Genomic DNA, 13035 nt, shown 5'->3' with positions numbered 1-13035 from the left:
AACACACAGAAACAGCAAAACAAACACAAACATCCCAAAAGATGGGCACGACCTTGATAACAAGGTACTCAACAAGAATTAACCCAAAAGGATTAGATCTTGGTTTTATTTATAAAACTAATAATATGAGAGAAGATGGAAGAACGAAGATGATTAATCAATAGAGGGGATGAAGGATGAAGAGCGGAGAAGCGGGGGTAGAACTTGAAATCGACTCTCAAAACGGCAAAGCCTAGTGAGTTACATGGTTGAATCTATTAATTCGAAAAGATATCAGTAATGAGTGCTGTTGAATTGTCTAAATTATTTTAACAAATATAAACAAGTCAACTATAAAATGAAATTTCAAATGTATCCGTTTCTTTTATATATATAGACAAATCATATCATCCGTCATTTGAAAATATGTATTTCATTTGAAACAATAAATTTTAAATGATAGAACTTGAGTTGTCATCTATTTTAATATTTGAATGTATGAATTTCAGATGAAATTCAAATTTAAAATCCTCAATAGGGATGTGTGTTCAAGATTCATATAGTCCTGGGCATGGAACGGTGTATAACAGGGTAACCTAGGGGTGTAAACAAACCAAACTATTCGTGAGCTACTCGAGTTCGGCTCGGAAAATATTCGAATTTGATTCGGTAATAATCGAGCCGAGCTCGAGCTCGAGCTATTTGGATGTTTTACCGAGCCGAGCTCGAGTTTCAAATTACTCGGCTCGTAAGGTTCGCGAGCCTTATCGAGTCTCTATTATTTTTAATTTTTTTATTATAAATATATTTTTACAAAAATATTTAATATATTATTTATAATTTATATATTTAATTGAATCGAACCCGAATCGAACCGATCATATTTCGAGTTTTTGTCAATATTTGGTGACTCGATTCGAGCTTTCGAGCCGAACTCGAGCCTATCGAACTATTTACGAGCCGAGTTTCGAACTTGAAATTAAGGGCTCGGTCGAACTCGAACTCGAACTCGAGCCCCGAACTTTTTAGTCGAGCTCGAGCCGAGTCTTGCGGTGTTCGACTCGGCTCGGCTCGTTTACAACCTATGTCAGGAACGGAACACGAAGAAATCAAGATGACTAGAATAGGACGGAAAGCATTATTACTGACATATTGCTTTCAAAATTATGGCCACTGCATATATATGCTCCTGCCTCCTCTATGCTGCTTTTCGTTATCTTGTCAACTTTATTTAAATTAAACAATACAGCTCTATCAGTAGTTGTAGTCGATTTTCATGTGTTGTAAATTGTAAACCCTTGAGCTTTAGTTCAAAATGATTCATCTTTTAAGATCAAAAAGTTAATCGTGTTGTGTAAATCACAAGCTTTCAATTTGAAAAGTAGTATTACCAATAGATTAATACTAATTCTTATAAACCACACTCCTTTATTACAGTTGTCATACTGGCTACTTGCTATTGGGATGTTATGCATCCACACATGGACGAGGGCAAACCACCCACCAGTCAAAAATTCAAATTTGATAGAGATTATTTCATATTCTCTTCCAACATACCAAATAGTAATCTAAATTTATTATTGTATTTTGAATGAATATTATTTTGTGATCCAATAAATTTATATTAATCTCGCTCATGAAAATACTAGATCTAGGGATTTGATAATTAAAATAAGGAAATGCTTTTAGCTAACAAAAATTGAAGGGATCAAATCCAAATCTATTATGTAAATGATAAACTTTTTTTTTTGAAAATATGTAATTAACTTTAATCAGTTTTAATTTTAAAAGCCCGTCTTCCTCTCAAACAAGCCCTCGCCTGTCTTCCAGCAACAGCACAATAAGTGGGCCACGAGTTTTGGACGTTACTCGCAAGTAAAGGAAATAAACAGCTAGTGATCTAGAAGTGATATTCTTCTATTCGTTTACTGATCTGTTACGCTCCGCCAAACAATGCGCTAATCAACCAGCTGTTTTATTTCTGCCGGGCCCATTGTCACATGCAATCATTGCAAAATGCAAATTAGTGTTTTTTTATTTCACATGTTCGCAAAATTGTGATCTAAACGCAAAGAAAATGAAAATGAAAAAGGTGACAGAACAGAAGATGAAGAGACCATGAATGACAACCTTGAATCCTCGACATGACTCTGTATTTGCTTCTTCGGCGGACAAGTGGTTTGTGAAATAAATAAAATTAAAGGAAAAAACATTCGGAAAAAAAATTGTAAATGAGGTCGTTTGGCACACTTAAAAAAGCAACTCCAGCAGATTCCCTATATCATGTCCTAAGTCCAATTATAAGGAATGTGACATAAATTAGTACTCCAGCAAATGTTTTAGAAGTGCCTTAAATCACTAGGATCCTCCTTCCATGCCTTATTAATTAGGCACCACTAGTCATGCCTTATTTGATTTCTTTAATAAAAAAATCATTTCTCTCTCTTATTGTAACTTAATTTCTCTCTCTTCCTTCCATCTTTTATCAATCTCTTTCCAAATTTATTATTATTATTATAATAATAATAAGGAATGAATTATAAGGATCATTGTTGGAGTCGAAATACAAAATCTTGTCCTAAATCACTAGGATTCAATATTTTATAATACTAGTTGAGAAACCGCGCGTTGCGGCGGTCTACAAAAATTATATTAATGATTCAATATTAATATTTGTAGAATAAAATAATTTTGTGGCTGTCTATAAAAGGTATATTAATGTTTTAAAATTAATCTTTGCAGGATAAAATAAATTTATATTATAAAAATCTTAATGTAATACCAATACTAATATATAAAATTGCAAAATTGGACTATAATTTATAGCGAAAAAATTTAAATAAATTTATACATGTAATTGACAATTTAAAGCATGACGAATCTTAATTTATTTGTTTTTTTTTTAAAAGTAATCATGTTCTTACATTGTCACCTTCCTCCAATTTTTTTTGGATTGATTGTGCACAAAAACATCTAACTCAAATATGTGAGATATCGGTTTATAACTACCCTTACTTGTAACAACCTTTATTTTTTAATACTGTATAAACAACCTTTACTTAAAAGTTGCTTGAACGGAGCAAACAGATAATGCATGTATAATTTTTTCTTGTGCACAAGGTAAATCATATAAAAATTAACAACAACAAACATGTATCAACCATCAATATCATGTCAAGACTATATTTTTTTCCCGTATTTGGATTTGTCGATTCCAATATAACGGTCTATAACTACCTTTGCTTGCAAAGGTGAGAGGTATGTTTGTGGTATTGAGAGAGAGGAGGTTGTGTTTAGATGATCCAAAACCCTACGATCTACAGAATTATTTAGGTGCAGAGAGACTTGTGTGCTACTCTTTTCCATAATTAAATAATCGAAACAAAATCATATTAAAACTTTCAAGAATCAGATTATAACTACCTTTGCTTGCTATGGTGAGAGTTAGGTTTGTGGTAATGAGAGAGAGGAGGTTGTGTTTAGATGATCCAAACCCAATAATCTATAGGGGTATTTATAGGTGCAGAGAGACTTGTGGGTTACTCTTTCACATAATTAAATAATCTGAAACAAAATCAGATTAAAATTTTCAAACTACTATATTCCATAAATAATTTGTCTTTCCCATAATTAAATAATTTGAAACAAAATCAGATTAAAACGTTCAAGCTACTATATTCCATAAATAATTTGAAACAAAATCAGATTCTGAAACTTGCTTCAAATATACCCGAAACTAAAATAGGTAATTCTAATTATTGATATTTTTCTTCCAAAAATTCTAGAAAATTAGAAAAATAGAACGGAACGTTATGAGAGGCGCCACCTACACGCCCCTCAGCTTCTCCTTTATATAAGTAAGTTGAGAAGCCGCGCGTTGCGGCGGCCTATAAAAATTATATTAATGATTTAATATTAATATTTGTAGAATAAAATAATTTTGTGGATGTTTATAAAAAATATATTAATGTTTCAAAATTAATATTTGTAGGATAAAATAAATTTTATATTATAAAAATCTAGATGTAATATCAATACTAATATATAAAATTGTCAAATTAGACTATAATTCATGGTGAAAAAATGAAAATAAATTTATACACGTAATTAACAATTTAAAGTATGACGAATTTTAATTTTATTTTTAATTTAAAGTACGACAAATTTTAATTTTATTTGTGTTTTTCCTGAATACAAAGTTCAACAACAAACATGTCCGAAAAACAAACTATATATTATAAAATAATGACCAACAAACATATATTACTAACCGTTAATTTATTGATATCATCTATTAATATCATGTCATGTCAAGACTATATTCTTTCCTGTGTCTAGATTTGTCGACTTCAACACAGAGGTCTATAACTACTTTCACTTTCAACAACCTTTATTTTCTTTAATACTGTATAAACAGCCTTCACTTATCGTTGCAGAAGAACGCCACCACCGAGTTAGAAATCGAGCAAAAGAACTACTAACACCTTCACTTATCGTTGCTGAAGAACGGCACCATCGAGTTAGAATTCGAGCAAGAGAACTATTATGAGAGAGAGATAGAGTTGTGGTATTGAGTAGGCTGAGCAAAAAACTGAAAAAGAACCGAAACCGGTAAAAAACGATTAAAACTGATTTGGAAAAAACCGAAACCGAAAAATTAAAAACTGAACCGATATCATGGGTTCGGTTCCGATTATTGGTTAAAACCGAATCGAAAAAAACCGAACCGAATAATTATTTAAATAATTAAATAAATATATTTATATATACAATTTATATGAATTTTAAAATAAATATTAAGAACCACAGGTAAATGAGAGGGCTGGGACATAATTCTATGATGAGTTGCAATTTGTTTGAATTTATAAATCAACTCAAGTCTTCGCTTCGTACGAATTATGAAGATACCATGTGATGATATATTCATCCAATATCCCCCATCATCTTTTAAATTTACTTTGGCTCCTGGTGTTTCTGATCTCAGTAAGAGTTTCAGTTTTACACAAAGTGAAGTGATCATGTACAGTTTTCTTCTTCATGTCCACTAACCGATCAAGACTCAGACGTGTTTTGAAATCTTTTTTAATAAATAAGTTGATTATTACGTATATATTACGCATATTAATTAGTCTTCTTCGTATATTATTTTTAATTTATAACTTTGTCGGTTTTATAATCGAAACCGAACTGATTAAAACCGAATCAGAGTTTTTAAAACCGAATCCGAACCGACGGTTACGGTTTTGGATTTTAAAAACCGAGGATATATGGTTGCGGTTTCGGTTTTATCTTGGAACCGAGCCGAACCGGGGCTCCTCTAGCTTTCCCCCAATATTGAGAGAGAGAGGAGGTTGTGTTTAGATGATTCAAAATCCTACAATCTATAGGGGTATTTATAGGTGCAGAGAAACTTGTGTGCTACTCTTTCCCATAATTAGATAATCTGAAACAAAATCAGATTAAAATTTTCAAACTACTATATTCCATAAATAATATGAAACAAAATCAGATTCTGAAACTTGCTTCTAATATACCCGAAACTAAAAAAGGTAGTTCTAATTTCTGATATTTTTTCATCCAAAAATTCCAAAAAATTAGAAAAATAGAACGGAGCGATGTGAGAGACGCCACCTACACGCCCCTCGCTTCTCCTTTATATAAGTATATTGATTTATAAGGAAGACACTAAGACACTGCTCGAGATGCTCTTACCTAAAATAAAAAAAATGAATTAGAAGTAAGATTTGTAGAAAATTAGAAACTCTAAGAAAGAGACTAGCATTCACAACTTTTCAAAAATACTTCCACTTATTTATACAAACAACAGGTGAAGAAAATCAGAAGCCATATGCAGAAGCTTCTTCCCCGAAACAAACATAACTTTTTTTTTTTATCGAAACAAACAGACGTTATAGTCCTGGACTTAAAACTTTATAGTATAAAAATAAAAAAGTATATTAATGGCAAGCCCCTCTCTCAAATTAAAAAATTCTTTAATTTTATATGGAGATTTGATGGACAAGATTGCAAGCATGCTTCCGGGCACAAATTTCTTTAACATAGAAATACTATATGTCAGGTTAGAGCATTATACTAACATAGTCCAATTTTTTTTATTTTAATAAATGAGTTAATTCAATAATAAAAAATCATACGACATCAGCATAAACAGTCGCGTCGAACAAACAAAATACACAAACAATCACTGATTAATTCATTCTTCTTGGAGATGAAATTCCGTGATTTGTTGAAAATGATATTTACATATGCTTCGCCATTTTCGCTTCTGTCATAACCAGTTTGAGCTATCGACTGAGAATACAATCCCGTAATAATTTTTATTACTAAATCAAGCATCATACTCACACAAACGATGAGAAAATAACAAATTAATAAACAACTGAAATAACTTCGACATTCATTACTTGAAAATAAGATAAGCTACCAACTCCAACCCATTGCCTTGTTTGGTTGTCTTAGGGCATCTCCAACCGTGATCCAAAAATCCAAATTTAGACAGTTCTGCCCTAAACCACTCCAACCGTGGACTAAAAAGTGATCCAAATTTGGATCAGTGAATAGTACCAGTCGAAATTTGGATCACTACTATTCACTGATCCAAATCTTTTTAATATTAAAATAGTATTACTTTTATTATTTGATGATTTTTTAATGTAATTAAAGATAGATTAATTAATATTAGAATATAATTAAAACTACGATTAATTATAAATTAAATTTTCAAAAGATATAAAATTTCAACAATTTATCAATCGCTACAGAAAATTCAAAGATAAATATTACCCATATTGAATTTCGAAATGCAGTAATTGAGCATTTGTGGGAAAAATATACTAATTTCGAGAATTAGTATTTTCATGTATTATTTTAATGCTTTTAATTTATTTTTATGTACCACTTTAACTTTTTTGAATTATTTTGTAATATTTTATTTTGTCTAGTCGTTAATTGTATTATTATAATTAATGATGAAATTATTTAATCATTTTTTAAAATATTTAAAATCAAAGTATATGTATATTATAAGGACGAGTGAATTTGGATCTATATTTGGATCACATGGTTGGAATAGGATTTGAATCCCGCTCTAAATTTGGATCATTTGGTGATCCAAATTTGGATCTATGGTTGGAGTTGCCCTTGGAAATCTCAATGGTTGTCTTAGAAATCCCAGCTTCAAAATTTGTCCAAAAATCTGCAACCTAGTTCTATTTGTAACACCTTAGTCTCATGTAAAGGAGTGTCAAGTATGTAGTATAGTTTATAAGTGCAAGTACTACTGTTAACTGCACCAATAAATAATGATTTTTTGGATTGTCTGTAATGAGCTTGTGAATTACTCAAATTGTTGTAATTAAGCCAATGTATTTTGATTTATTTTCAGATTTGAAAAAAAACTTAAGATTTGACCAGATGTGATATTTAGAGCCAACTCTCGAAATATTGATTACCAACCCGTGACAGAATCACTGATTCTTCAAATTCGATTTTGGATGAACATGAATATCTAACATCGCATTTAAAATGAATCTTTTCATCTTCCAAAAAATTCTCATGAATAAAATTTCTTGCAAATGTTCTTTGTATTAGAATTCATGTAACATCCTTGGGATATAATGACACCCTTAAAATAGAAGATTCCATTATTTGAAATTTAAAAATAGAAATGATCTATACATGTTTGGAAACAATCTAACTTTTTAAACTTCATTGATATAACAAATATTTCTAGATTCAAATGGGAGTGTTTGGCCGCATTTATAATAATCACTTCCGAACTTCTTTTAACACTTTAAATTATTTATACTTTTTTCCTCATTGTTTGGCAAGTAGTAGTGTAATTTTTGGATTTTTTAAGCTAGAAGTTGTAAACTAAACATACTACTCCTTCCGTCTCCATAATACATGTCTGTTTTGTAAAAAATTTTGTCCCGTAATACTTGTCCACTTTTAATTTCCAATGCAAATATATTGACATTATTTCAAAATTACATCCCCTGAAAGTTGTATAACAATAAATAAGGATTGAATAAGAGTCTACATTCATGAATTTATTAGAGGTGCAAGTGAGAATTTTTTATCTAATTAATATTTTCTTACGTGTAATTTTTTCAACATGTATTGTGGTACGGAATAGTATTTTTGGGCTTTTTAATAATTTGCATTTCCCAATACCTACCGTATTTCACATTTATAAATTCGGCAACGCTCTAATATTTGAGAACTATATTGAATACATAGTATTTGTAATTAATGAAAACAAATGTTTGAAAACAATAATTCTCCGACAATTTAAATATGTTTAGATCGAACTGAACTCAAAATCAGATATATAAAATTTTGATTCTTTAGAACGACAATATTGATGGTCCCTGGAAATAGGCAAGCCGTAAAAACAAGACACAAACACACAACGTGGCAGGGAAGATGAGACGGTGATAGTACCCCACTAGACAAGCCAATTCACGGACAACTAATCAAACGGTATAAATCGATTCTCAGTTTTTCACATAAAATTATTTTCCCCAACAACTCTATTTCTTCATACTCCTATATATAAATCTCACCCCATTCTCCACTTATCATCTCCACGCCGCACTCAACACAAAAACCAAAACACTCCTATCTTCTAAATCTCTCTCCCCCCATCTCTCTCTGTCTCTCTCTCAAAATGAATCGCAACACTCTCCTCCTCCTCACATTCACCTGCATTATCGTCGCCGGCGTCGGAGCCCAATCTCCCTCCGCTTCTCCCACCGCCACTCCAGCCACCCCTACTCCCACCGCCACCCCAGCCACCCCTACTCCCACCGCATCTCCACCAACTGCCACTCCTCCCACTGTAGCTGCTCCTCAGGCCACTCCTCCAGTCAGTTCACCACCTCCGGCCACTCCTCCACCGGTGAGCTCACCACCTCCAGCTGTTCCTCCACCGGCTGCTACTCCCCCTCCTGCTGCTGCACCTGTCGCTGCTCCTCCCGCCGATGTTCCCGCTGCGGCGCCTACCACCGTGCCTGCTTCTCCCTCTCCGGCGCCTATGCTAGACAGTCCTCCGGCTCCTCCGATGGGATCTCCGGCGCCCAGTGCTGGTGATGGATCTCCCGCGGCCACTCCTTCTTCACCAGATCAGGTACTTTCATATCTATATATCAATATGTGTGTGTGTATTTTCAGATTTACACAATGTGCGTACAGATCTGTGTTGACATAGCTCAGATCTGGTGTTATGTCAAAGTACTGTGCACTGTTTAGTTCAGTTTCAAGTAGTTTACTGTTTAAGTGAATTCTATTTACACGGCGCATGATAGTTAGGTTGCATATTTATTGTCCAACAAGCGCTGTCTTCTCGTGATTCGTGTACAACTGTACTTCATTTGTGGTCCTCTAATTGACCATGAAGCGACAACTCTTAGAAGGGTTTATATGGGTATACGGTAATTAAAACTGTAAAAAAAAAATTAAATTTGCTACCGAACAATTTTTTAACATGTTGGAAGTAGATGTGCTCTGTGATCAATTACAGAAATTTAAATGATTCGGTTTATCTTACCTATAAGGTGAATTTATCTATAAAAGAAAATTAAGTAAGAGACAAGGTGTTGTTTCTTTTAATAGGGATTCTAATTTGAACAAAACATCTCTGTTGTAATTTGAGAAAGCAAAGACAAGGAAGGCAGATTAATTTTTGGTATTTTGTACCAAACTTGATGGGTAAGTGAGATCTGTATCTTCAAGCAAGGACAAGTAAATGTCATTTATCTTTTTGTGGTTTCTTTTTCTGGTCTTGGTAAGAAATGAAACTAATGAAGCAAAAGTGCAAAACCGACTATTGCTAACATTACATAATTTACATTACCCCGGTTCAGTTTCGATCCCTTGTTCTGGAGCAACCTTCTGTTGATTCATACCTCGGCTTAGGAGTTCTAGACATTACTAGTTAAATCAACTAGTTTACGAACATAGCATTGATTGTTTGACGAGTTTAATTTGCAATGTCAATCAAATGTCTGATAATCGTTTCTTCCAGTGACAAATACTACACATGTCATCTTGTTCTCGTACTAATACTTGTAAAATTCCCTTGCATTGCAGAGCGGTGCCCAGAATCTGATGTCCATGCACAAGACGATCGGAAGCTTAGGCCTTGGATTTGCTCTTCTAACTCTCCTGCACTAGATTTTTTCATTTCTGTAACCTCTACTTACGCCATTTACTTGCTGCGTGGACATATCATTTGTTATTATTACTCTATCCCATGCTAAGTCGGAATTTTTTCTGACCATCGGTAGTGGGATTATTACATTCAGTTGAATTCTTTTGGGAGGTTTTTGAGGGCAAGCTTATGATGTATTAAGGATATTTCTTTTGAATGAGATTATTGTACTTACCGCTTCCCATTATTCTTGTTGACATATTATATTTCTAGCAACTCTCATCGTTTCGTTTTGTTATATTTGGAATAATGATTTATGATTTATAATGGTATGAAATAATGTTTGATATATTGATCTACTATGTTTCAACAGTGATCATAACAATCCACGAACCAAGCATTTTACAATGGCCGGTCAATGATGGTAACTGTATCTTAAAGTTTGGTTGATGTAATAAAACTTAAAAGTCAAGTGAGTGTCATGCTTAAGGGTGAAGTGATTCATTTCTAACAAATGCTTCAAGTTCTCGCGACCCATCTACCTTCTCATTACACACTGTCCTTTTTCCGTGCTTCAGTGAAACCATCAGGGAAAATTTTGAGCGGAGGGAATAGAATGAAAACATTGTAAACAATACTGCAGGAAGAGAGAAATCAAACTGAAAATAGGAAATTGATTTTTTTTTTTTTTTTTTTGCTCTTCTTGTGCTGAAATATATAACTGAATCAGCAAGTAGTAACTAGTAGTAACACGTAAAGTGGAAGAGAGATGGAATTAGCGAATTCATACCATCTTTCCTTCAATCTCTATTATCTCCGTCTTGCACTAGAATTGTGAAGTTCTAATTCTGGTGGACTTGATTTCTTGGCTGATGGAGTACTATTTTTTCAATCCTAGGATTCAAAAGCTGAAGTTGAATTTAGAGGTACCATCTAAGGATTCGATGATACTTAGGGTTGTAATTCGATTCGAGTCGAGAAAGTCGAGTTTCGAGCCCAACCTAATTCGAGCCAAATTTTCAAGCCGAGCCGGCTTGTTTAGCTAATCGAGTCTAAAAGTTTGTCCGAACTCGACTTGCTTAATTTCACAAAGTCGAGTCGAACCGGCTTGTTAGCTAAACGAGTCGGTTTTGATGAGTCGAGCAAGCCGATTCGTATAATTTTACACTTAATCGAGTTGAAACCTTTATCCAAACTCAGCTCGTTTAATGCTACTAGTCGAGTCGAACCTGCTTTTTTAATTAAACGAGCCGGAACCTTTGCCCGAATTCGACTCGTGAGCCTAGCAGAGCCCAGTTAAACGAATTCGAGCTGGGTGAGCCGCCCGACTCGAATTTCAACTCTATATATAGATACCTCATAGTATGAATATAGGATAGACTGAAGTAGAATTCGAGTGGCTAAATCCGTTTATAAAGCTTTTATTTTAACGCTTTTATTGATATACAGCAAGGGTAAATTACAAAGCTATACCCATTATTTATCAGCAAGACAACAAGTGATAGAAGGAAGTAGTGGATACCTCAGCCATCTGACAATCCATAACACATGAGCTTCAGCCCTCATACACCTTGCGAAACTTAACCACAAGCGGTTCATCAGCCAATGCCAAGAGAATCCCCCCATGTTGCTCATACACTCCAACATTCTTGCAAACCGGTTCGCAAGGTGTAGCGACACAATTGACCGGTCTACAATACACAATCTTATATCCATTCCCCTCCTTTTCAATTCTGAACGTCCCGGGGAGGGATTTACCACTATGCTTGCCTCCAACTCCTCCAATTGTAACAAAATATCGCGCTCTCAAATTGTCATAACCATCCACCTTCCAGTATGATGATTGAGCGCAAGCCTTGGCCGGGCTGGAGAATTTTATAGTTAAATCAGTAGAAACACGTACAGTATGCGCACTCGCATCCACTCGATTAAAAGTGACTCCGAGGCCTCGATTATAGACACTGAGCTCTTGAGCCACATCGAGTGGGCAAGTTTTGTTCCGAGTGGAAGCTATTGTGATGCCACCGTGGCCGCGTGAAATTGGAAGTATGTAGTATCTTATGCCAGCGATCACTTTCTGCTGCGATTTATCATACACGGTGGGTGGGAGGATGGCTGCTGCGAGGTATGAGCCGTAGAGAAGAACGATTAAAATGCAGGTATTTGATTTCATATTGTGGGATGTTGATAAGTGAGTGAAGATACAATGAAAGAATTGTGCTACTTATAGATGACGATCATGATGATATTGATCCACATTTTAAAGCATATGCTGATAACCGACTCCATGTTTCCAATACTAGCTGCTGCTGAATAGAGTGAACTGTGTGAATTCGTATCAGCGGCTTTAACACATCAAGAAAAAAACAATTACATCGTGCTGTTTCTACTGTAAGTAACTATTAGCAGTAAGATATTGCAAACCAAATATATAGGTGTGCTTGACCACAACATAAAACTATAGGTAGCACTCGGTATTACGGGGATGTTTGCCCAGGCATAAAACCCTTTATAAGTTCGAAGCACTTATTCGTAGCGTTTGTATAAAAAGTCAACAAGTACTTGTAAAAGGTCGAGAATGCTGAAAACTGTTTGGGTAACCTTAAAAAAAGTGCTTCTTGCTTAAAAATAAAAAGTATAATACAAGTGAGAAATAATTAAGACTTACAAGTGATTAAACTGTTTGGGAAAGAAGTGAAAATGCTCAAACAAAAGTTAGTATTCTCAACCTTTTAACATTTTACAAGTGCTTCTGGTTTTTTACACAAACGGATCAAGAAAAGTAAAAGCCGTCTTTTTATCAAAAAAAGCTAAAAGCAGCCTTGACGAAACAGACACTAGTTTTTGTTTCATGACTTGCGCTTATTTTCCAAACACTATAA

General features: G+C 34.0%; 2 protein-coding genes across 2 annotated transcripts; one reads left to right on the top strand and one right to left on the bottom strand.

Annotated features, from left to right (window-relative positions):
- The first annotated feature begins 8556 nt into the window (after positions 1-8556).
- On the top strand, positions 8557-10400 carry LOC108192853 (classical arabinogalactan protein 9). Its single transcript, XM_017359357.2, has 2 exons — positions 8557-9130; positions 10093-10400. Exons 1-2 carry the CDS (start codon positions 8672-8674, stop codon positions 10174-10176), a joined length of 543 nt encoding a protein of 180 aa, XP_017214846.1. The 5' UTR covers positions 8557-8671; the 3' UTR covers positions 10177-10400.
- Positions 10401-11708: 1308 nt separating this feature from the next.
- On the bottom strand, positions 11709-12326 carry LOC108192852 (kunitz trypsin inhibitor 5). The gene has a single exon (XM_017359356.2). It carries the CDS (start codon positions 12324-12326, stop codon positions 11709-11711), a length of 618 nt encoding a protein of 205 aa, XP_017214845.1.
- Between the last annotated feature and the right edge of the window lie 709 nt (positions 12327-13035).

The sequence above is a fragment of the Daucus carota genome, chromosome 6, assembly GCF_001625215.2.
Source record: "Daucus carota subsp. sativus chromosome 6, DH1 v3.0, whole genome shotgun sequence".
Classification (NCBI taxonomy): Eukaryota; Viridiplantae; Streptophyta; class Magnoliopsida; order Apiales; family Apiaceae; genus Daucus; species Daucus carota.
Note: the sequence above shows the minus strand (reverse complement) of the source record. Positions and strands in the feature narration are given on the sequence as shown.

Excerpts from the sequence above, each read along its gene's own strand:
- LOC108192852 (XM_017359356.2), bottom strand. The coding sequence starts at position 12,326 with ATGAAATCAAATACCTGCATTTTAATCGTTCTTCTCTACGGCTCATAC.
- LOC108192853 (XM_017359357.2), top strand. The coding sequence starts at position 8,672 with ATGAATCGCAACACTCTCCTCCTCCTCACATTCACCTGCATTATCGTC. Across the intron at positions 9,131-10,092 it reads CTCCTTCTTCACCAGATCAG|AGCGGTGCCCAGAATCTGAT; the intron begins GTACTTTCATAT and ends CTTGCATTGCAG.